At 68.0% G+C, this 24,411-nt stretch overlaps 1 protein-coding gene across 1 annotated transcript; it reads right to left on the bottom strand.

Annotated features, from left to right (window-relative positions):
• Window positions 1-2,060: 2,060 nt before the first annotated feature.
• RFLNA (refilin A) lies at window positions 2,061-18,434 on the bottom strand. The gene is made up of 3 exons (XM_058281235.2): window positions 18,093-18,434; window positions 5,590-5,699; window positions 2,061-3,489 (listed from the first exon to the last, which is right to left on the bottom strand). The coding sequence occupies exons 1-3, from the start codon at window positions 18,291-18,293 to the stop codon at window positions 3,156-3,158; spliced, it is 645 nt and encodes a 214-aa protein (XP_058137218.1). The 5' UTR covers window positions 18,294-18,434; the 3' UTR covers window positions 2,061-3,155.
• Window positions 18,435-24,411: the final 5,977 nt, after the last annotated feature.

Raw genomic sequence — 24,411 nt, 5'->3', positions numbered from 1 at the left:
AGCAGGGAGGAACAGAGGGAAGCAGGGAGCAGGGAGCAGGGAGGAGCAGGGAGGAGCAGAGGGGAGCAGAGGGGAGCAGGGAGGAGCAAAGGGGAGCAGAGGGGAGCAGGGAGGAGCAGAGGGGAGCAGGGAGCAGGGAGGAGCAGGGAGGAGCAGGGAGGAGCAGAGGGGAGCAGAGGGGAGCAGGGAGGAGCAGGGAGGAGCAGAGGGGAGCAGGGAGCAGGGAGGAGCAGGGAGGAGCAGAGGGGAGCAGAGGGGAGCAGGGAGGAGCAGAGGGGAGCAGGGAGGAGCAGGGAGGAGCAGAGGGGAGCAGGGGGGAGCAGGGAGGAGCAGAGGGGAGCACGAAGGAGCAGGGAGGACAGGGGGAGCAGAGGGGAGCAGGGAGGAGCAGGGGGGAGCAGGGAGGAGCAGGGGGGAGCAGAGGGGAGCAGGGAGGAGCAGGGGGGAGCAGGGAGGAGCGGGGGAGCAGGGGGGAGCAGGGAGAAGCAGAGGGGAGGAAAGTGGAGCAGGGAGGAAAGCGGAACAGGGAGGAGCAGAGTGGAGGAAAGCGGAGCAGGGAGGAGCAGAGGGGAGGAGAGCAGAACAGGGAGGAGCAGAGCGGAGTGGAGTGGAGCAGGGCGCCCACGTGCTTGCCCTGCCGGGGCTGGCTGGGAAGTCCCGCGCGGGTGGAGAAGCCTCGGCTGGGGTGCCAGCTGCCTGCAGCCCTCGCCGGCTCCTTCCTAGGGAGCAGAAAGGGGCCTCCGTGTCTCTGGGTTCGCTGGCACCGCAGCTGCTCGTGTCGGGGAGCCCCGCCCGAGTCTCCTTCTAGGTTGTGCGTGATCCCAGTTGCCATGGCAGGTCAAGCTTGTGGAGCTGAATTTGCAGGGATTAGTGGGGTGCAGACGGCGTTTGCAAAGACTCCATCACGAAAGCAGGGACCGAGGTCTCATCTTGGGGCTCTAAGACTGTCTGTGCCCCACTGGTCCCCACAGAGGCCTCAAGGTATGTCCTCATAAGCCTGCCCTTGGCCTTGCCCCTCTGGCTTTCACCTTCTCCTGCCCTTTTAAGGGTCACCCTCCATCCGGGCTGAGTCTGACCTGACGGGTAGCACAGTGGGTAAGAGTGCTGGGCTCCCGCGTTCAGAGCTGGGTGACCTTGGGCAAGTTACTTAACCTCTCTGTGCTCTTCTTTGTAAACTGGGGCTAAAGTAGTACCCATCTTAGAGAATGGTTGTGATGATGAGACCACGTGAAATGCTTAACACAGTACCAGGATGACAAGGAGCTCTGTATGAGGCAGCTGCGAGTCTTCTGCTTCGCACAAAAGTTGATCTTATGATTTACTGTATCACATCGACTTATATTACCTGTAAAGTAACATAATTTATATAAATTGTGTGATTTATAAAACGTTATGGTCATTAACGACGTCATTTAAAGCTAAAAGAAATTCTTATTTATATAAATAATGCAAGCGCACTGGTTTTTTGGTAAGTTATTTGTACACTGCCAGGCTGCAACCCTGACCCGTGGAGGCTGCCCGCTGTGCGCCCCCGGGCTGCCCCTCTGGGGGATCTGCCTGCGGAAGGCTGGGGCAGCGGGAGGCACAGGCACCTCCACCCCTCCCTCCCAGGCCCGGAGCAGACGCCAGCGTGACTTTCCGCCTCCCCAGGACACTTCGTGGCCGCCCGGCTTTCCTAATCGCACTCCTGATCCGGGCCCCGGCGGCCCCTTGCAGGAAGGTGGGCGGGAGCCCCCCGGCCCAAAGAGGGAGCCGGGCCGCCTGCCAGGGCCCGGGCCGGGAGGAGGCAGCGAAATGCAGATTGCTGCCCCCCAGACCTCACCTCTGAATCCCAACCTGGGGGAGGCCTGGGCCTCTGCATTTACTAATGTGCTCTCCCGGGAGGAGCCGGTGCGCCCAGAGGCTGACTGCGGAGCGGGGAAGGCCAGGGCGCAGAGGCCTCGGGGCCCCTCCTTGGCCCCCACTGGAGCAGAAGGGCGGGAGGAGAGGGGGGCCCTGGGGAAACCAGCAGCCCCCTACCCCGGGCACGCCCGGGCGCCGCAGAAACGCACGAGGAGCCGCCGGGGGTTGGTCCGTTTTATTAAGACAGGCTGTCGGTTCCTTAAGTTACTTGTTCATCAGAAAGCATCACAGTGGGGGGAGATATAAAAATATACTGGTCATTCTGCCTCGACTGCACGTGAGCGCCGCGCCGCCCCTGCCATGGAGGGGGAGGGTGCCCGGGGGGCTGGGGGGGGAGGTCATTCTGGGGCACTCGCCCTGGCGCCCTGGCGGCCCGGCAGTCCCCGGCACATCCCGGGAGCACAAGGCCAGTGCCCGGCAGCGCTCGCCCTCTCATGACACCTGGGGGAGCCCCCGCAGCAGGACGGGGGGGTGGCGGTCCAGGCCCTGCCCCCGTCGCCGTGGAGTCCAGTAAGTCCAGCAGCTGCAGCCTCCCCACCCCCAAATTGGAGGGCTGGGCTCAGGCCCCCCGGGACCAGACGCGGGCTCGTGGGGCGTGGGGGGAGCCGACACGCCTGAGCGCGCAGACGCCGCTCCCCGGAGCCCTGCAAGGGCTTCGGCACGCGCGCCCTGGCGCTGTCGGGCAGGGGCGGCGGGAGCGCCGGACGCCGAGCTCCGGGCCTCGGTCGGGTGGACTAGCTGCACACCCCGGTCATGGGCCCTTCCCGGGCGCCCCCGCCACCCGCGGTCTAACGGGCTTGGGCCCCGGCGGCCCCCGGCCCAGCGGCCACCAGGGGCTGCGTGGGCCCGGCTCTCGCCACAGGGGCCTGGACGGCAGCCCCTCTCCTCGCATGTAGCCGTGGTGGCTGCGCCCTGGCCCCGGATGGACGGGGCGGCAGCAGGGGTCCCGGGGACAGACAAGCCTTCTCTGCCTCACCCTCAAGCCGAGGCCCGGGGCCGCAGCGTCCTGAGCGGCCGAGGCGGTCCCCAGCTCACGGTGCGTGTCCCGTCCCTGGACTGCCCGCAGAGCCCATGTCCACGCTGCCTTGCCCCTTCAAAATGCTAATAAAATGGGTGCATTTACTGCGTCCTCTTCGCTAGGGTCGGGGCGGGTGGCAGGGGCGGCCGTGGGTCCCGCCGGCCGCGGCCCCTCATCTCCCTCCCTGGGCCCCTCCCCGGGCGCCCGCCCGCCGCCAGGGCCGGCCCCCGCGCCGTCAGAGCTGCTCGGCGCCCGGGCGGCGGGGCCGGGGCTCGGCGCACAGCGCCAGCTGCACGCTGGAGGCGAAGCGGCGGCCGGGCCGGCCCAGGCTGCAGCGCAGGGTGGTCCGGAAGGTGCTGCGGGCGCGCTTGGGGAAGACGATGGTGGTGCTCTGGAAGCGCAGGGCGCGCGGGCGCGGCTCCAGCGTCAGCTGGCTGCGGTAGCTGCGCCACGTGCAGTTGGGTGCCGCCACGATGGTCTCGCTGTAGGTGGTGACGGTGGGCACGGGCGCGCAGAAGACGTGGTCTCGGAAGTGCTTCTCGGAGGCGTACTTGACCTCGGAGTTGCAGCTGGGGAGGGAAGAGGGCAGCAGAGGGGTGAGGCCGCCCCCGGGCAGCGCCGCGGCGCCAGGGGGGCTGGACGCGCCCTCGGTGGGTTACACGTGCTGGCCTGGGGCTTCGGGACGGTCAAGGTCAAGAGGGGGAAGGAAGGTGGAAGGGCTGGTCCAGCTCAGCAGAGCCTCTCGGGGACTGCATCCCACCCCCCACGAACGACCCCTCCAGGGGCCGGGCCGCGTCCCCGCGGGCTCAGCTGGGTGTCGCCCCATTTTAGACGAGGCCACCGGGGATCAGGGCCGGCCGCGGGCCGCGCGACTGCAACCTACGAGCAGCGGAAACGCGGCCGACCGCGCAGGAGCCGGGAGAAGCCGAGCGAGAGCCGCGTCCCACGAGCGAGGAGCCCGGGGTGGCGGCGCGCAGGCCGCGGGACAGACGCCGGGAGGACGCGTGGCCGTGGCCACCCTGCCTGTGGACGTTTGGCCCCAGGCGTGGGACAACACGCCCTGTTGTTTAAGCAGCCGGGAAACTAAGACAACAGCAAACGCAGCGCAGTATCCTGGATTGGAGCCCGAGCTGGGAAAAAACACATTCTAAACATATCCCTGGAACCTGCGTATGGAGCGTGGATCAGCGGTGAGCGTTCAACGCTTAGGTTTCCTGATTCGGACAAGTGCCGCCAAGCAGAGGCTGTCCCTGTCCTCAGGAAATACCCGGAAGTATTTAGGGTTAAGCGGCAGGACTTCCACCACCTACCCTCCAACGATTCGGAAGGAGCTTCCTATGGGAGAAGAGCGCGCGCGCCAGCGCTAACGGGGCAAACGAACCGCAGGCGGAGCGGGCTGCCGGGGACGTGGGCGCGCCTTGGACCCTTCTTGCAACCTTGCTCTAAGTTTGAAATGATCTGAGAATTATTTTCCCAGAAAAGGGCTCCCAACACCCCCCAGAAGAGTGACTGCCTGCCTCGGTGCCCCCAGTTCTGCTCTCAGAGCTGCGGAAGAGAGCCAGGAGCCTGCGTTCAGGGCGGGTGGGGAGGGGGAGCCTGTGCTGGGCCGGCCCCCAGCTCCGGCCTGGGACACGGGCGGCTCGACCGGGTGCGGCCCCCCCACCGGGCTGTATTGGGGAAGTGGTCGTTCAAGTTGCAAATGTTACACTAAAACTTGTAAAGACCTTGTGGACGTGCCCGACACAAAACGTCAGCCCTCGTGGGATTCGGGAACTTGGGTTAAAGAATGGGACGAGAGCACTCGGCTCATCAGCCTGTCCTAGTGCTCCCAGTGCAGACCTGGACGGAGGGACACGTGCGTGAGGGTGTCGGGAGGGCGAGTGGAGCACTCGTACTTTCTATGTGACTTTTCTATAAACCTACAACTGCTCTAACATTTTTTCAAAATGAAAAAATAAAGCCCCAGAACGGCAGCCATCCGATCCGACCTGAAATTCACCACCGGGTCACCGCGGGTGACCGGGAAACCCTCGTGGCGGGAGTGGAAGCTGCAAGGGGCAGGATGGCCCACCCCGGCTGCCGCCTCTGGTAACACAACGGTGGTGAGTGTGTTTTAAAAATAAAATGAGACACTTTTAGAAGGAAAAAATGTCACGCAGACCCGGGTGTCTCCCGGGACCGTGGGTAGCGCTGGGGCCCCGTCTGGGGGGGGCCGACCTGCTCTGGGGGCCCCAGCTCTGCAGGCAGGCCCCCCCGAGCTCCCCGGGTGCTGGGCCTGAGCCCAGAGCCCCGGGAGGGGGCCAGGCTCCCGCAAAGGGCTCCTGCGGGGCCGCCTGAGGCCACAGGGCCCGATTCGCATGGAAGGCGCCCAGCACGCTTTCGGGGGCACTCAGGGCCCCCAGTCACGCAGCGCACACGGCAACTCAGGCAAAACGGTGAAAGGGGATCTCAAGTCGCCAAGCTGGTTACAGAGACGGAAGCCCGGGCAGGACTAGGGCACGGAGCTGCCTCGGGGCCAGCGGCCGTGCCCCCAATCTCCCAACCGTTCCTGGGCGTGCGGCGGCCGCCCGCCGAGCTGGGGCGAGCGCGGTCGCGTCGGTCTGAGCCCTGGCTGCGACATGGCCACCCCCGGGCCCACCCCGGCCCGCGAGCCCGGTCACCCCACTCACCGGATCTCATGGGTGGGCTCTGGGTTCACTTCGATGCTCTCCCCGAAAAACACCGGCAGCATCCGGGGCCGCATCTCGAGGGCCGGGGGCTTCTGGAGGGAGGCGGGGGGCTGCGGGCGAGCCACGGGCGCAGGGTCACGGAGCTGTGTGCTGCTGCGGTCTCGTCGCCCCGCCGACCCCCCCCCCCCCCGGCCGCCCCGGGACGAGCCTGCTCTGTCCCACCAGCCTGGCCCCCAGGTCCCAGACACCCCAAGAAGGGCCAGGGTAATAGCCTCTCGCCACAGACCCCAGACAACAGCCCCGGCTCAGGCCTGGGGGCCTTTTCGGGGCACCCCCGAGCCCAAGCCTTAGACCAAGGGTTCTCGGCCCTTCTCGGTGCAGCCCAAGGCTGGGGGCACCCCCCCCCCGAGGGGTGGACAGACCCCAGGACACCTGTGTCCATCACAAGCCAGGGGGACACGCAGATGGGAGCTGGCCAGGGCAGTTGGGTGGTCTGTGTCCTCAGCGGTGGGGGGGGGGGGCTGCTGGCTGCCCCCCCAGCACCACCTCTTCTGGGAAGTGCTGCACACGCTGGTGGCCGTGGCTGGCACAGGTCAGGGCACGTGACCCAAGCTGGGCTGCTGAGAATCCATGTGGGCTTTCTGCCAGAGCTACAGGGAAAGCCACCGTGAGGTGGCCATGCACGGAGGGGCTGCCTGGGGCTGCAGATGGCCCCCACTCGAGAGGCACCAATCCAGAGAGGAGAGCGGGGAAGAAGGTGGCAGAGCAAGTCTCGCCCACATGGCCTGAACGCCTAGATCGAGCCATGCCTGAAGCCGGCCCAGGGTTCTTCAGTCGTGGGCAACCTCATTTCGCAGCTTAAGACAACGTGAGCTACCTTTCTGCCACTTGCAACTGGAGGACTCATGACAAGGTGTGCAGAGAGAAGGCTAGAGTGAAAACGTCCCCTGGGAAAAGCCCCTCGAGAGAGAAGCGATGAAGCCCCCAGGTCCTCCCACGGCTGGAGTGCCAGGAAGCTCTTTCTCTGGCCTGGTTTAAAGTCTGTCCCCCAATTCCACTGCCGACGGAAACACCGTCAGCGGCTGCCGCCCAGCTCTCCCCTCAGGGACGGGTCCAAGCGCCCTGCCCACCCCATTCTCCACTCCATCGCTCCCCCCGCCCACTGCCTCGTCTGCCCCAAGCCGACTCCACAAACACAGACCCTGCTCCCGCTGCCCCCGCCCCAAGCCCCCCACAGCCCCCTACCTTCCCAAGAACCCCCACCCCGCGCCCAGCCTCGCAGCCCCCTCTCCCCTCCCCTGCTGCCCGGGAAGTCCCTCTCTACTTGAGTCCTTCGGTGACCCCGAGCCCTACGGAGGGCCTAGGAAAGCACATGTTTTGAAGCATAATCAGGACCTTCTTTCTCTGAAGGCTTTTAAAGTAGCTCTTGGCCATCTCCCCAGGGTTCTGCTGCCACGTCACCCCGTAATTCACCTCGTTTCTTTAGTCAGAATCATTCTGACCCCAGCTGCCTGCCAGGGCTCGAGGTGGGGGCCCTCACGCCCCCGCAAACCCGACCTCCGCTCTTTCTCCTATTTCTGTCCCGTTACTCGATGGCCAGCACGGGAGCTGTTCATACCAACCCATCATCAACTAGTGCCAGCTAGAGACGCTGCCTTCTCGGTCGGCCTTAGGCACTCGGCACCTCCCGCCTGGACGTCCTGGCCGACCCGCGATGAACATGCAGTGAGAGCCATTTTGAAGCCTTGGCTGTTTTAAGCTACTGAGATTTGGGGATGTTTGTTACGCAGCATGACCTAACCTAGGCTGGTACAGTAGTTGTTCCCTCCAAGCCCCCATCCCTGTGTCCCTCTGCTGCAACTACATGTGTCTACCTCAGGTGCTTGAATGAGCTCAGGGGACTTAACGCCACTTGTGAGATTTTGCGGTAGAGATGCACCTGACGCTGTGAACCAACCTGACCGACACAGCCACGGTTCTTTTGTTCAACACGTTTCCTGAGCATCTACTATGTGCTGATACTGGGACCTGTACGTGGTTACCACAGTAAAGGAGGATGGTCTCGCGCCCTGAAGCTGGCTGTCTGAACCCCCGACAAGTCCCTAGACTAGCCCCACGCACGGCCGTGGAGAAGGCTGTCACGAGAGGTCCTTGAGAGGGCCTTCCCCCAGAAAATCAGGGAGAGCTTCCCTGTGGAAGTGACGGGTGAGATGTGACCTGGGGCCCCCACTTGACAGCATCCCACAGGCCCACCCCGTTGGGCACGGGGGCCGCGAAGCCCCAGGCCGCCTGCTCTGCCTGCTGAGACCCCCTGCCTTCCACGGGAGCCGAGGTGGACAGTTCGAAGGCCACTGTCCCCACCCATCACCGGCCGCTGCCCGCTCCCTGCTCCCACTGTCTCCCAGCCCACCCCCACCTCTGGGTCACTGCGTCCTTATAGCACCCACTTTCCTTCTTGCGCCACCACCCAGCTCCGCTTCGGCCTCGGCCCGCCTGCCCTGCAGCCGTGGGTGACTGCGAACAGAGCCAAACCCCTGACCGCGGGGAGGGGGCTCCCGACAGCCGCCCACATGCTCCCGGGGCCCACTGCACGCCCCGCGGGAGCCTCCCAACAGCAGCTCGTTGAGCGAAGCACATCAGAGCTTCAGCCCCTCGGTCCCGCTTGCTCTGTTTCAAGTGCTCAGCCGCCCCGGGGTGCTGCGCAGCCTGACTGGACGGCACGGAGAGGCCGTTTGCGCCGGCGCAGGAAGGGCAGTGGACAGCGCTGCTCAGGGGAGTTGGTTTTGCTTGTTTTCCGGAGGGTCCTACGACCCTGGACGGGGCCCCTGCCTGCAGCCCCGCCCGCCACGCCCCCCGCCGGCCCCGAAGCACGGCCTTTTCAGGTCCCTGAGGTCCGGTGAGCCCCCGGGGGCACCCGTCCCCAGCTACACTCAGCCCCGTGGCCACGGAGGGCCCACGTCCCAGCTCCTGGTCACCTGTGACGGTGTCGGGAGGTCCTGGGGTGGGGACAAGGGGGCGCTGGCGGGGGGCCGTGTGGCTGGACCCTGAGGGCCCTCTCCCCGGGGTGAGCTGCCTCCCTGGGACCCTCCTTGCTGCCGAGACGGCGCTCCCCCTCCCCCGGGCCCTGGGAAAGGTGGGGGTCCAAGCCAGGACGGGAGCTGCGCCGGGACTCAGGCGCCGAGGACACGCTGCGCTCCCGGGGAAGGAGAAGCAGGTGAGGGCTCCCACCCCTCCCCAGCCTCCGCTGCCCCGGGGTCCCCGCCTGGCCGTCCCTCCCTCTGGCCGCTGGGGCCTGCTTCTTGCTGGGGACGCTCGTTTCTGAGCCTCGGCGCTCCTGTGGGCTCCCGCCTCTCAGGCCCGTGGGCTCTGCCCATCTTGGGGTCAACGTCCCACCGCCCCCGCCCTGCCCCACGCACCGGCTGCACTGGCCTGTCCGTGCCGCCGCCCGGGACCTCCCACCCCCGCGCCCGCTCGGAGGGGCCTCTGTCTGGGAGCAGGGCCTGAGATGGGGGCTTGGGGGTTCCCGTGAAGGTCATTTATTGGGGGAGCATTCGTCGGGGGACGAGGGCAGCAAGACTGGCCGGGGGTTTGCCGAGCAGGGAGTTGCAGCCAGAGAGCCGCGCAGCCTGATGCCCCGGGCTGTCCATTGGCCGCAGGCCACCCCTTAGGCTGCTGCCCCCTCTGGGGAGAACAGCTGTGGCCAGGGCGGGGGGCCGCCGCGGCACCCACTGCACCTCCCTGCCCCCCCCCATAAGGCGGCCCCCAGGTACGCCCTCCTGCGCCCTCATCTGTCCACCACAGCGCTTGCCCGCTTGCTTTCAGGCCACTGCCCGCTCGCCACACCTGCCCTGCTCGTGGCCCTCTGTAAAGTCCCTGCCCCCGGCACCCAGCACCCAGGTGAGGTCCCTTCCAGGGCCAAGCCGGTACCCACAGCGACCACAGCTGAGGGCGGAGGGGGCCAGGATGGGGGGTAGAGTTTAGAAAGCCAAGTGCGCGGCCAGCGCCGCCCCTTTAAGGACCTGGGGTGTCGTCCTCTGCCCTCCCCCACCCGGGTAATAAGAAGAACCTGGATGATGATAACAGCTGCTGTGCGCACCTGCTGAGCTCTGCGCCCCGGGCTCGTCCCCCCCCCCCCGGCCTCTCCTTCAATCCCCACGACAGCCCTGGGAGGGAGCTACCAGCAGCCCCACTTAGATGCTGAAATGGAGGCCCAGAGGAGCCAAGAGGCTTGTCTAAAACCACACAGCAAAGACGAGACAGAGCTGGGATTTGAACCCTGGCAGCCTGCTGCCCTGTGGCCCGCCTGGGCCAGTGACGCCGGAGCCAGGGTCGCCCTCCTGCGCGGGTTCCTGTCCACGCCGCCCGGCGCTCTGCACACACGTCCCAGCGCCTTGCGCTCCCCTCTGGGCCGGCCCGCGGGCTGCCTCTGTGCCTTGGCCCATGCTGCTCCCTGCCCTGGAATGTCCTCCCGGTTCCTTCCCGCTTGACGCAGCTGCCTCGAGGCTCGCCTCCAGCCCCTGGTGCGCCCCTCTGCCGGTCTCCAGGGCCGAGCGCCCAGCCCCACCCAGACCACGCGCCCCTCAGAGTCCGGGTCCCGACCTCCTCGAGGTCCAGCACGCAGCGGGCGCCCGGAAACGTCCCCGCCGGAGGCCGCTGGCCCTCACGGGCGGCAGGTGAGACGGCACAGGGGCACGGCAGCCCCTGCCTCTCCGACACGCGAGTCCTGGGAGTCCAGGCCCGCCTTTGGGGCGCATCAGCCTGTGGACAAGGGGTGGCGGCAGCCCCCTCCCTGGGGGCCATGGGGAGAAGGGGGGGCAGGACGGATGCCTGGCGGAGAGGAGGGTGAGCCCGAAGAGGCCCGAGCCCCACAGGGGCAACAGTGACCCCTTCGCTGGGAGCGGTCAGCACGGCAGGGACCCCCAGGGTGCTGGCCCAGACCCCAGAACCTGTGGCTACAGTACCCCACCTGGCAAATGGGACTCTGCAGGTGGGACAAAGTTCAGGGCCTGGAGGCTGTCACCTGGGGTGCCAGGGGGACTAACAGGGGCCCCCAAAAGATGGAAAGAGGAGGATGAGTCGGAGAGGACGAAGGTGCCGCGGCTGCACGTGTGGGGGTCTGGGGGACAGCAGGCGGCCTCCAGGCCAGGGGCCGGGCCCTCCCCGGGGGCTGCCAGGAGGAAGCAGCCCCCACCTTGATTTTAGGATGTCCTCCCTCCAGCGCCCTAAGAGGGAAGCTGGGCGGGCTGAAGCCACCAAGCGCACAGCCACGTCACCAGCAGCCAGAGACCAGCCAGAGACCAGCTCGTCGCAGGCCGGAGCCAGGGACCTCCCGCCCGCTCTCCCGGGTGCAGGGGCGCGGGGAGCCAGCGAGGGGCGTGGGGAGCCAGCGAGGGGCGCACCGAGACAGCAAGCACTGCGCGGAGCTGGCTGGGCCCGAGTCCTCCGCGGGGGCTGCCCAGGAGAGGCTGAGCCTCGAGACGGCACCTTCCAGGAGCCAGCGCGCGTCGTGTCAGGGCCTCAAACAAATACATGTTTTAAAAAGGCAACGCGGTGAGCCCACCTCCTCCGCGGCGCGCGGGAGAGTCAACGCTGACGCCCTCTCCCCTGACAGGTGCGCCGAGGCTCGGACCCCCTCCCCCACCTGCAGGGTGGTGCCCTACTGTGTGCCTGGCCCTCCCGGGACCCTGCTGGTTCAAAGCCAGAGGCGGCAGGCGTGGGAGGGGCCGTTCACGAGGGCGCTAACGTTTTGGGAGACGTTTCTTTACCCGTGGGGGGCGGAAGGGCTGGGGGGGGGCGGAGCCGGCCTGCTGCCCGCCTCGACGGTGCCACACCGCCCGGGCACACGAGCACATACGCCTCCTCTAGGGTCCACTCAGAACAAAGACACCACCGAGCCCTTTGGGCGTCTCCTGCCAGCCCCCCCGCCTGGACCCTCAGTGTGAAAACTGCCCCGATCCGGCCAAATCTCGCCCCCGACCGGCTGGCAGGCAAGGAGACAAGGCTCGATTCACGGGCCAGGCGGGGAAGCCAGGGCCGTGCCACCGTCTCCAAGCGGCCCCGCTGGAAAAACATCTCAGACTTGGACGGGGCTGGAAGCGCCGCACCGAGAGCTGTGAGAGGCTGGTGAAAGCCGAGACGCGCACTGGCACCCGGATGGGTGGGGTGGCTCTGGGACCCCTCCCCAGGGTCTCTGGGCGGAAACGAAGGGCAGACGGTGGCAGCCGTCCCGGCGGCCACAGAGCCGTCCGGAAGCTGAGAGCCGCGTCTCCGAGGCCGCGGGGTTATTTTACCATCGGGACGGCGGTGCCAGGCCCGTGCGCGCTGCCAGCGTGGGGAGCGGGCCAGGAAGCCACCTCTCCCGGCCAGGAAGACGCTGCCGGCCCGGGGGAGGCTTCCCGGCACTCGGGACCCGGAGGACTGGGGAGGAGGCGTGGGCACGGGGGCGTCACAGGAGACGTGCACACCCAGGTCGTCCACTGCGGCCTGCCCGCGTAACTGGGCGCAGTGGCCCCCCCAAAGCAAAGAAAGCCCCTGGACAGCCCAGCTCCCCTCGCCACCACCCTCAACCAGGCAGCTTGTCCCCCGCCAAGCCTGGGAACCCACGGGGGGACTCTACACCGCCTCCCCACTGGGCCTTGGTTTGCCCATCTGTAAAACGAGGCTGCTGCCACTCGTGAGGCCCGTGTCCCGGGTGGGGTGCAGGCTGGCCAGGATCCTGGGGGCTCAGTGGCCCCCTGCAGCCCTGAGACACAGGGAACAGAGAGCGGGCCCCGGTCAGAGGAGCCCAGAGTCGGAGGCCAGACCCCCATGCTCCCAGATGCTGCCCTGCCCGGAGGGACCAGAGCTGGCCCAGAGACCCCAGATGCCCAGCCCCTTCCCAGGGCCTGGGAGAGACCCCCTCTAGCCTGGGGAGGCCAGAGGAAGGCGGGGGGCTCACGGGGGGCCGCTGGTGATTCACGCGCCCTCCATGGAAGCCCCAGGGCGAGGATAAACGCACGCTGGCGGAAAGTGAGAGCAGGCAGCGGCGCTGGGCGGCCTCCCCCGAGCTGGCTGCTGTACAGGCCCCGGCCACAGGACGGCGGAGGGAGATAACGGCGCTGTTTACCAGGCGCTCGGTGCCACCCGACGCGGCCCGGCGTGGCCCAGGCGCCCGAGAAGGCGCGGCGGGGTCTGGGCACGGCCTGGCCGACGCGGGCCGCCCGCAGCAGCCAGGGGCGTGCAGAGCCATGAGCTTCCAGGAGGGACCGACAAGCCCCCCACCCATGGGGAAGTGGGCGGCAGGTGGAGTCCAGCCCTAGGGCGGCTCCCCGAGCGAGCCGGACAGCCGGGCCACCCCGCACCAGCTCGGACCGGCGTCCCCGCCGCAGCCGCTCAGGGCCCTGGCGACAGCTTTCCCGAGGCCCCTGGCTCCGCGCCGGCTGCTGCGCGGTTAAACTCCACTCTCATCAGCATTAAGAATCTGGGACCCAAGTTTACCTGCTGGGCTAAGGGTGACCTTGACCTCAGGCGCCAGGAGGGGTCATTTAAGCACCAAGGATCCTAGGGCCGCGGGCAGGAGGCTTCGGGCTCGCTACCTTCCCCCAACAGGAGACCCCTGACGCCGGGCTCCTGGAGGCCCAGGGCAGCCAAGCTGGGAGCAAACCAGAGCCCCCCGGCCCTCAGCAGGGCCGCCCAGCAGACCGGCTCCTCCCAGCAGGGGCCCGGGGGCCGAGCAGTGCCCAGGAGGTCCTGCCAGTCAGGAAGGGGGGCAGGGGCTTTGGGCACAAGCGGCTCTTTGTGGGAGTCTGGAGGGCCACACCCTTCTGAGAACTGCGGCACTGGAGCTGCGGAAAGCACCCCCAAAAGGCTGTCCCTGGGTCTGGAGGCCTCCTTTAAAGGGGTCTCCGCTCTGGACACGTGGCGGCCAGCTCTTCTTAGGAAGGGTGGTGTCGCCCATCAGGTGGGCAAACGCTCCCCAGGTCAGCTGTCACCTGAGGCGGCGGGGGGTTCTGTGGACCACCCCCTGGCCGTGCCGTCTGGAGTGGAGAAGTTGAGACCAGCACGCCTGCCCCGGGGGCGCGGCCAGCCCCGCCTGGGGACACCGCCGTCCAGAGCCCCTGCGCGGGGCTGGGCCTGTTTGTCCTCTTTGTACGTGAAAGCTGCACCTAACGCGGCGCTTCTCGGACAGGTGGGCCTGCCACAGACACCTGGGGCTGTGAGACGCGCTCCCGAGCCTCCACGGGGGGCACACCCATCCAGCGCTGAGGGGACGGCAGGGAGGCCCCGGCGCGCCCGGCTCGTCCTGCACACCCTCCTCGCGGCCATCACCTCCTGGTCTCAGCGGGCTCCTCCCACCCTGGCCCCACTCACCTGGCTCTATTCCACCTGAGCCTGCCCGGGCACCTGCACTGGTCAGGGACACACCTGTGAGCCTGGAAGTGGCCAGAGGGGCTGGCCCATCTCCTTAGACTCTCTCCGCTCACCCATCCATCAGTTCACCCATGCATCTGTCCGTCCATCCACTCGTCTGTCCATCTGGTCATCCAGCCAGCCACCCATTCATCTGCCTTACCCTCTGTTTGTCCATCCATCCACCCACCCACCCACCTGCCCGTCCTTCCCAACCCCAGGCACCAAGCCCCTGGCTGCCTTCCCTGCCCTTCCTCGTTTTTGGTTTCATGATTATAAATCAGAAGGAGAGAAATGAGAACTCCCAGGGGTCCTGGGGTGACTAAGGGGGGTGCTCAGAGAGCCGGGAGACCCTCCGAGGTTCTCCAGGATGGGCCGAAGACACCTGCCCCCGACTCTGCCTGGAGACGGGCTGCAGGGGGATGGCCCCTGGTCCTCGGGGCAGCCGTCCCATGGGCCCCTCGGGACTAGAGCAAGGCGTGAGCCACCAGGAGGGCTCTGGCAGGGCGAGGGGGTTCCGTGAGGCGGGGGCAGCGCAGCACAGAGCCCAGGGCGAGAAGAGCCCAGCCCTGCACCCGGGAAGCCTCTGCGGGCCCCTCGGTGAGCGGAGTCCTCACCCCAGGGACGTGGGACCTGTCCCCAGCGGTGGCCAGCGCCTTGGACACCCCCCCCAGAGAACACAGCCTAAGATCCTGAACAGCACCGGGGTCCCCCCAAAGGCAGTAATACAGGCTCGCACCCCCGGCCACGTGAACTCGGGGAGACGGGCACCGGCCACGCCCATGGTGCCGCCCTCAAACGCCCGCAGCCGGCAGGGGTGGGGGGGAGGACGGCCGGGGCGGCCGGCCTCAGCCAACGGGGCGGCCCCTGAGCCCCAGGCCCGGGGCCAGTCTGCCTGTTCACGGCCGCATCCCTCGCCCGGCCCGGCTCTTGGCACCCCCTCCAGGCCCGAGGGCAGCCTCGGCCATCCTGCTCGCCCTCGACCGCCTGGAAAGCCTGGGCCCACCCACCCGGAGACAGGGCCTGGACCCAAAGGGCTGCTCTCCGTGTTCCTCAAGGGCTTCTCCCTGTCCAGCCTCTGGTTTGAGGGGTGGGGGGGTGACAGCGAGAGAACGCATGCCTTTTGAAAACCAAAAACGATACCATTCTCCCCCGTTTTGAAAAGAGCGAATGGGATGTCCCGCTTCGGCCGCAGCTCGGCCTGCGCAGGCCCCTGGCCTGGCCCCCTCCTGCCCGTTCCCTGCTCGGTCCGGCTGCACTGACCTCCAACGCCCAGCTCTCGGCGCCCGCTCTTCTCTGGACTGGCGCACCCTGCCCCTGCAATCCCGCGGTTCGCCCCAGCGCTTGGGTGCTGAGTGCCCAGCCAGTGTGGTCTCCAGGTCCCGGTCAACATGTGACACGGTGTAGCCTATTTAAGCGGGTGGCTGTGTCTCCTGCACCCTCTGCTGTGTTCCTGACGAATGCGCTTCACACAGGTCGGCTGGACCCACAGCTCTTTCCCACAGGTGCATCTGGTTCGGGAGTCATCCGGGACACTCGGCCTTTGCTCCGGCGGGAGCATGGAAAGCCCAGGGCCAAAGGGTGCGTTCTCACCAGCCTGCTCCCCAGGGCCTCTTCTGTCTCGGGGGACAGTCTCGCAGCCAGCCTCTGCCCAGACGCCCTGGTCAACAGGACACTGGCTGGCGGCAAATCTAGTTTCTTACAACCAAGAGTGCGGGGTTTGGGGTGGTGGGACCTCGTCGAGGAAGCGAAGCTGGAGCGAGTTCACCACGTGCACGCAGCACAGGGCGTGGGGAGACCTCGAGGGCGCTAGCCTGCCAGACAAGCCGGCGAAGACGACAGTGGCTGGGGTTTGGGGACAGCAGCACTGCAGCCTGCTCCCAAAAGCCCACCCCCTGGCCAGGAGGCAGGTGTTGGCACCTGGGTGTCAGAACAAAGCTACGTACCCGGGGACAAAGGTGGCCGAGCCCCAGGACCCCCTGTTGTCTGTCACATGCTGCTGAGGGGTGCCGGGGGAACTTTGGTCCCTGGCTTGCCGCTGGCCTCTTCCCTGGGCATTTGAAAGCATCACCTCCAAGAGGTAAGGCAGGTTTCTGCCCCTTTCCCCGGAGACGGGCCGGGTCAGAGGCCCCTATTTTGCCCACAGCTGTGCCTGCACTGTGCTCTGGGTGAGTCGTCTTCGAGCAGGGTGCTGTGAACCAGACTGAGCACACGAACAGAGTCAAGGGGGGACACCTGTGCACTGGTCACCTGCTAAGTGGGAGGGGCCAAAGCTGCAGGCCCCGAGGCAAAAGCAGGCAGACATCCAAATTTAGTTCTTTAATAAAAAAACAAACCAACCCAGGCAGTTAACTATCCTCACTGAAAACTCAGCTAATACCAGGTTTCAGGGCAGGGACAGCCAGACTGCCTCGGTTCTGTCCCAGCTCCCTCAGTTATCGGCGGGTGTCCTGGGGTGAGTTACTCAACTTCTCTGTGTCTCAGCTTCCCCCTCTGCAAAATGGGGGCAATAACAAAGCATATGTCACAGGAATGTTGTGAAAATCCAACGAGCTGATGCACTCGAGGGCTGCGAGTGGCTCCGGTCACCTAATAAGGGCTAGCTCAGTGCCGGGCGGCATTACCTGGCGGGCAGTGGCCCCAGGTTTTGCCTTCCACCTTAGATCAGGGCAGCACAGAGCCAGGCCAGGCATCTAGCTTGCAGCGAAGGGGGAAATACAAAGCCAACGGAACAGCGAGTACAAGCGAGCCAGGCGTCTCTCCTCGCGCTGGCACTGGTGGCAACATCCGGAAAACCCTCTTGCAGGAAGCTCCCGTGGCATACGGCACTGTTGTAGTTTGTTTCCAGTGTGTACAGTGGCGGAGCGCCCCACACCACATGCAGAAAAGCTGGCCCACTCAGACAACGGGATCGATTTCGGCGCACACAGTCCAGGTTATCTACATCAACCCCCCAAATTCCTCAACACTTCTCCCAACCCCCAGCCCCCAAAAGAGAGCCCGAGATGTAAAATCACTGCATGTCTTGGGACTAAAACAGTGGTCCCCAAACTTGACGGCATGTTAGAATCCCCTGGGGAAGTGTCTCACTCCTGAGCCCAGAGGGAACGCTCTACCAATTGAGTGAAAGGATCTGGGGAGTGGGGGGCAGGCAGTGACGTTTATAAAAGAGCCCCAAGGGAGTCCAACGGCGCCTGAGCTCGGGACCCGCTGGCCTAAGAAGTAAGAGTGGCACAGCTGAAATTCGCGTCCCTGGCTCCGAGGCAGGGGCACGATTCCTTCCTGACAAGGGGGGGGGATGATGGTCAGGCGAGCGTCCCCTGCACCCCAGGAGAGCGGAGTGCGAGCGCACGCAGCGCAGGAGGGCTGAAGACATTAAGGCACCCGCAGCGCCAGGCGCACCCCGCGAGCGGACAGGAGCCGGGAAATGCCACCGGGTCTGCTGTTTCGACTTGTCACTTCCTGCCGAGGCGCCCGCCCGCCGCTGCCCAGGCGTCCCGTGTCGGGGCCGGCCACCCGACGAGGCCCCCGCGGAGCCCACCCCGGTGCCGGACTGAGGCTGGCGGAGACGCAGCTGCTGGGGCTTACTAACTCGGGGTTCCAGCCTTCCCCAGGCACCGCCTCAGCTCCACGTCAACATCCCTCAACATCTCGGGCGGGAAGGGCTCCTGTCTGCTTTTGGAACAAAAAAAATAAAATAAAAAACAACAAAGGCTTTGAGGTTGGCAGCGCGGGGCTGGGGGAGTAAACCGGGGACTGCGTGCAGCCGTCAGGGGGACCTGGGCAGGGAGGCTCAAGCCCGCCAGCCAGCAGCCAACCTCTTGGGGAATTTCAGACCCCGTGCTTCGCCCCCTGCGCACTGGAACCCCCTTTTACTGGCTGCAAGGCGAATTGCTCCGTCCAGAGGCCCACGGCCAGGGAGCCCCGTAGATCCCGCCGCCAGGCTGGACTGCGGCTGCGGATCTCCCGCCCCCACCCGGGGAGCCTCCGTGTCCCGGCGCCACCGTCTTGGCTGGCGCGGAGGCAAAGGAGCCCAGCCCCGCTTATGGGGGCGCGGCCAGGCCGCCCCCCCGCCGGTCCCGGGGCCCCTCTCCGCGCCGCAGGCTCGTCCTTACCGCAGTGGCCTCGTCGGGCCGCGGGGGCTCCGCGGGGGCGCCGGAGCCCCCCGCACGCGCGTCAAGGAGGCCGGGCGCCGGGGCGTCGAAGGGCGGGCTGGGGCTGGGGGGCAGCCCGGAGTCGGGGCTGTCCAGCAGGCCGCCCCGGCTCCTCTCCGCGAGGCTCCCCCCCATGCCCTGCAGATGCAGGTGGCCCACCATGTCTGGGGGGCGCGGGGCGCGGGCGCCTCCACCGCACCGCGGCCCGGGCGACCTGCGGGCAGAGCCAAGAGCGCGTCAGGGCGCGCGGCCGCTCCGGGGGGTGCGCCGCGCCCAGGAGGGCCCGGCAGTCGGGCGCCCAGGCTCCGCGCTCGGCCGCCCCGCGGGGCCCCCGCCCGCCGCCCGCCGCCCGCCGCCCGCCGCCCGCGCCCGCCGCCCGCGCCTGCCGCCGCCTCTGCGCACCTTCCCGGCCCGCGCCGCCTTTTCTAGCGCCGCCTCCCCGCCGCCCGCCCCCCCGGGCCGCCCCGCCCCGCCCCCCGGGAGCCCGCCAGCCCGGCCCGGGGAGGGGCGAGGCCTGCCCCCAGCACCCCCCAGCAGGCCCCCGGCGGCGGCGCCCCGGGGAGCCCGAGCAGAGCTGCGGGAAGCAGGGCCAGCCCCGGCCGCGAGGTCCGTCGGTGGAAAAGACGCGATTGCGAAAACGCCTCTGCTTCGGGGAGCTGCGCGGGGGCGGAGGGGCGCAGGGGTGAGTGCATACGGCTGGGGACCCGCCCCCTGCCCACCCCACCCTGTGTGCCCAGGAGCGCCCCGCCACGCACCCAGGCTCTTCCACACTTAGCCGACCCCCAGGGCTAACACCGGGCCTTCGGGGTGCCAAGCCCTGGGGGGCGGCCTGGGAGGGGGCGCAGCGAGGAGGGCCCCTCGGCTGGCGGGGCAGCCGGCATTCTTCCCGCAGGTTTGTGCCCGTAGCAAAGGGCTCACCCGCGTCGCTGCTCTTCCTTCCTCCGAGCCTGCCTTCTGACCAGATGACTGACCAGGAGTCCTACTGCCAGACCCCCACCCACCCGCGGATCAGACCCTCCCCCCTCCCCGGGCCCAGCCTGCCATTCTCAGAGTCCCGAGGGAGGGTGCTTGCAGGCTGCTGGGAGAAGAACAGGAATGTGGGGCAGCCAGTGCTACGGTGGGGGGCGCAGGGGTGAGGGGCTGGGAGGAACTTAGGGTGCAGTCTGCCCTTTGCCCAGGGGTCAGGGCCACAGACGGGGGCTGGGAAGGGCATATCGGGGTCTTCTCACCAGACGTCGACAAACTGGGGCAACAGCTCAATGCGTGTCCACTCTGTCGAGGCGCAAGAAGCACCTGCCAGTGTGAACAAGGCGGCCCGGCTCCTGCCCCCGTGGACACGGTGAACAAGGCCTCCTGGCTGCTGCCCCCGTGGACGCAGTGAACAAGGCCGCCCGGCTCCTGCCCCCGTGGACGTGAGTGAACAAGACCGCCCGGCTCCTGCCCCGTGGACGCAGTGAAGAAGGCGGCCCGGCTCCTAGTCCCCGTGTACGCAGTGAACAAGGCGGCCCGGCTCCTGCCCGCGTGGACGCGGTGAACAAGGCAGCCCGGCTCCTGCCCCGTGGACGTGAGTGAACAAGGCGCCCTGGCTCCTGCTCCCGTGGACGTGAGTGAACAAGGCGGCCCGGCTCCTGCACCCGTGGACGTGAGTGAACAAGGCGCCCTGCTCCTGCCCCCGTGGACGCGGTGAACAAGGCTGCCCGGCTCCTGCCCCGTGGACGCAGTGAACAAGGCGGCCCGGCTCCTGCCCCCGTGGACGTGAGTGAACAAGGCAGCCCAGCTCCTGCCCCCGTGGACGTGAGTGAACAAGGCGCCCCGGCTCCTGCTCCCGTGGACGTGAGTGAACAAGGCGCCCCGGCTCCTGCACCCGTGGACGTGAGTGAACAAGGCGCCCTGCTCCTGCCCCCGTGGACGCGGTGAACAAGGCTGCCCGGCTCCTGCCCCGTGGACGCGGTGAACAAGGCGGCCCGGCTCCTGCCCCCGTGGACGTGAGTGAACAAGGCGGCCCGGCTCCTGTCCCCGTGCACGCAGTGAACAAGGCGGCCCGGCTCCTGCGCCCATGGACGTGAGTGAACAAGGCGGCCGGCTCCTGCCCCGTGGACGTGAGTGAACAAGGCGGCCCGGCTCGTGCCCCGTGGATACAGTGAACAAGGCGGCCCGGCTCCTGCCCCTGTGGACGCAGTGAACAAGGCGGCCCGGCTCCTGCCCCGTGGACGTGAGTGAACAAGGCGGCCCGGCTCCTGCGCCCGTGGACGCAGTGAACGAGGCCGCCTGGCTCCTGTCCCCGTGGACACAGTGAACAAGGCGGCCCGGCTCCTGCGCCCATGGACGTGAGTGAACAAGGCGGCCCGGCTCCTGCCCCGTGGACGCAGTGAACAAGGCGGCCCGGCTCCTGCCCGCGTGGACGCGGTGAACAAGGCAGCCCGGCTCCTGCCCCGTGGACGTGAGTGAACAAGGCGCCCCGGCTCCTGCACCCGTGGACGTGAGTGAACAAGGCGCCCCGGCTCCTGCCCCCGTGGACGCGGTGAACAAGGCTGCCCAGCTCCTGCCCCCGTGGACGTGAGTGAACAAGGCGGCCCGGCTCCTGCCCCCGTGGACGTGAGTGAACAAGGTGGCCCGGCTCCTGTCCCCGTGGACGCAGTGAACAAGGCGGCCCGGCTCCTGCGCCCATGGACGTGAGTGAACAAGGCGGCCGGCTCCTGCCCCGTGGACGTGAGTGAACAAGGCGGCCCGGCTCCTGCCCGCGTGGACGCGGTGAACAAGGCAGCCCGGCTCCTGCCCCCGTGGACGTGAGTGAACAAGGCGCCCCGGCTCCTGCTCCCGTGGACGTGAGTGAACAAGGCGCCCCGGCTCCTGCCCCCGTGGACGTGAGTGAACAAGGCGGCCCGGCTCCTGTCCCCGTGCACGCAGTGAACAAGGCGGCCCGGCTCCTGCGCCCATGGACGTGAGCGAACAAGGCGGCCGGCTCCTGCCCCGTGGACGTGAGTGAACAAGGCGGCCCGGCTCGTGCCCCGTGGATACAGTGAACAAGGCGGCCCGGCTCCTGCCCCTGTGGACGCAGTGAACAAGGCGGCCCGGCTCCTGCCCCGTGGACGTGAGTGAACAAGGCGGCCCGGCTCCTGCGCCCGTGGACGCAGTGAACGAGGCCGCCTGGCTCCTGTCCCCGTGGACACAGTGAACAAGGCGGCCCGGCTCCTGCGCCCATGGACGTGAGTGAACAAGGCGGCCTGGCTCCTGCCCCGTGGACGCAGTGAACAAGGCGGCCCGGCTCCTGCCCGCGTGGACGCGGTGAACAAGGCAGCCCGGCTCCTGCCCCGTGGACGTGAGTGAACAAGGCGCCCCGGCTCCTGCACCCGTGAACGTGAGTGAACAAGGCGCCCCGGCTCCTGCCCCCGTGGACGCGGTGAACAAGGCTGCCCAGCTCCTGCCCCCGTGGACGTGAGTGAACAAGGCGGCCCGGCTCCTGCCCCCGTGGACGTGAGTGAACAAGGTGGCCCGGCTCCTGTCCCCGTGGACGCAGTGAACAAGGCGGCCCGGCTCCTGCGCCCATGGACGTGAGTGAACAAGGCGGCCGGCTCCTGCCCCGTGGACGTGAGTGAACAAGGCGGCCCGGCTCGTGCCCCGTGGATGCGTGAACAAGGCGGCCTGACTCCTGCCCCCGTGGACGCAGTGAACAAGGCGGCCCGGCTCCTGCCCCGTGGACGTGAGTGAACAAGGCGGCCCGGCTCCTGCGCCCATGGACGTGAGTGAACAAGGCGGCCCGGCTCCTGCCCCGTGGACGCAGTGAACAAGGCGGCCCGGCTCCTGCCCGCGTGGACGCGGTGAACAAGGCAGCCCGGCTCCTGCCCTGTGGACGTGAGTGAACAAGGCGCCCCGGCTCCTGCACCCGTGGACGTGAGTGAACAAGGCGCCCCGGCTCCTGCCCCCGTGGACGCGGTGAACAAGGCTGCCCCAGCTCCTGCCCCCGTGGACGTGAGTGAACAAGGCGGCCCGGCTCCTGCCCCCGTGGACGTGAGTGAACAAGGTGGCCCGGCTCCTGTCCCCGTGGACGCAGTGAACAAGGCGGCCCGGCTCCTGCGCCCATGGACGTGAGTGAACAAGGCGGCCGGCTCCTGCCCCGTGGACGTGAGTGAACAAGGCGGCCCGGCTCCTGCCCGCGTGGACGCGGTGAACAAGGCAGCCCGGCTCCTGCCCCCCGTGGACGTGAGTGAACAAGGCGCCCCGGCTCCTGCTCCCGTGGACGTGAGTGAACAAGGCGCCCCGGCTCCTGCCCCCGTGGACGTGAGTGAACAAGGCGGCCCGGCTCCTGTCCCCGTGCACGCAGTGAACAAGGCGGCCCGGCTCCTGCGCCCATGGACGTGAGCGAACAAGGCGGCCGGCTCCTGCCCCGTGGACGTGAGTGAACAAGGCGGCCCGGCTCGTGCCCCGTGGATACAGTGAACAAGGCGGCCCGGCTCCTGCCCCTGTGGACGCAGTGAACAAGGCGGCCCGGCTCCTGCCCCGTGGACGTGAGTGAACAAGGCGGCCCGGCTCCTGCGCCCGTGGACGCAGTGAACGAGGCCGCCTGGCTCCTGTCCCCGTGGACACAGTGAACAAGGCGGCCCGGCTCCTGCGCCCATGGACGTGAGTGAACAAGGCGGCCTGGCTCCTGCCCCGTGGACGCAGTGAACAAGGCGGCCCGGCTCCTGCCCGCGTGGACGCGGTGAACAAGGCAGCCCGGCTCCTGCCCCGTGGACGTGAGTGAACAAGGCGCCCCGGCTCCTGCACCCGTGGACGTGAGTGAACAAGGCGCCCCGGCTCCTGCCCCCGTGGACGCGGTGAACAAGGCTGCCCAGCTCCTGCCCCCGTGGACGTGAGTGAACAAGGCGGCCCGGCTCCTGCCCCCGTGGACGTGAGTGAACAAGGTGGCCCGGCTCCTGTCCCCGTGGACGCAGTGAACAAGGCGGCCCGGCTCCTGCGCCCATGGACGTGAGTGAACAAGGCGGCCGGCTCCTGCCCCGTGGACGTGAGTGAACAAGGCGGCCCGGCTCGTGCCCCGTGGATGCGTGAACAAGGCGGCCTGGCTCCTGCCCCCGTGGACGCAGTGAACAAGGCGGCCCGGCTCCTGCCCCGTGGACGTGAGTGAACAAGGCGGCCCGGCTCCTGCGCCCGTGGACGTGAGTGAACAAGGCGGCCCGGTTCCTGACCCGTGGACGCAGTGAACAAGGCGGCCCGGCTCCTGCCCCCGTGGACGCAGTGAACAAGGCGGCCCGGCTCCTGCGCCCGTGGACGTGAGTGAACAAGGCGGCCCGGTTCCTGCCCCCGTGGACGCAGTGAACAAGGCGGCCTGGCTCCTGCCCCCGTGGACACAGTGAACAAGGCGACCCGGCTCCTGCGCCCGTGGACGTGAGTGAACAAGGCGGCCCGGCTCCTGCCCCCGTGGACGTGAGTGAACAATGTGGCCCGGCTCCTGCCCCCGTGGACGTGAGTGAACAATGTGGCCCGGCTCCTGCCCCGTGGACGTGAGTGAACAAGGCGGCCTGGCTCCTGCCCCCGTGGAACTGAGTGAACAAGGCGGCCCGGCTCCTGCCTCGTGGACGTTAGTGAACAAGGCGGCCTGGCTCCTGCCCCCGTGGACGCGGAGAACAAGGCCACCCGGCTCCTGCCCCGTGGACGTGAGTGAACAAGGCGACCCGGCTCCTGCCCCCGTGGACGCAATGAACAAGGCCGCCCGGCTCCTGCGCCCGTGGACGTGAGTGAACAAGGCGGCCCGGCTCCTGCGCCCGTGGACGTGAGTGAACAAGGCGGCCCGGCTCCTGCCCCCGTGGACGTGAGTGAACAATGTGGCCCGGCTCCTGCCCCCCTGGACGTGAGTGAACAAGGCCGCCCGGCTCCTGCGCCCATGGACGTGAGTGAACAAGGCGGCCCGGCTGCTGCCCCCGTGGACACAGTGAACAAGGCCGCCCGGCTCCTGCCCCCGTGGACGTGAGTGAACAAGGCGGCCGGGCTCCTGCCCCGTGGACGTGAGTGAACAAGGCGGCCCGGCTCCTGCGTCCGTGGACGCAGTGAACAAGGCGGCCCGGCTCCTGCCCCCGTGGACGCAGTGAACAAGGCGGCCCGGCTCCTGCCCCCGTGGACGCAGTGAACAGGGCGGCCCGGCTCCTGCCCCCGTGGACGCAGTGAACAAGGCGGCCCGGCTCCTGCCCCCGTGGACGCAGTGAACAAGGCGGCCCGGTTCCTGCCCCCGTGGACGCAGTGAACAAGGCGGCCCGGCTCCTGCCCCCGTGGACGCAGTGAACAAGGC

Source organism: Dasypus novemcinctus, chromosome 19 (genome assembly GCF_030445035.2).
Source record: "Dasypus novemcinctus isolate mDasNov1 chromosome 19, mDasNov1.1.hap2, whole genome shotgun sequence".
Classification (NCBI taxonomy): Eukaryota; Metazoa; Chordata; class Mammalia; order Cingulata; family Dasypodidae; genus Dasypus; species Dasypus novemcinctus.
Note: the sequence above shows the minus strand (reverse complement) of the source record. Positions and strands in the feature narration are given on the sequence as shown.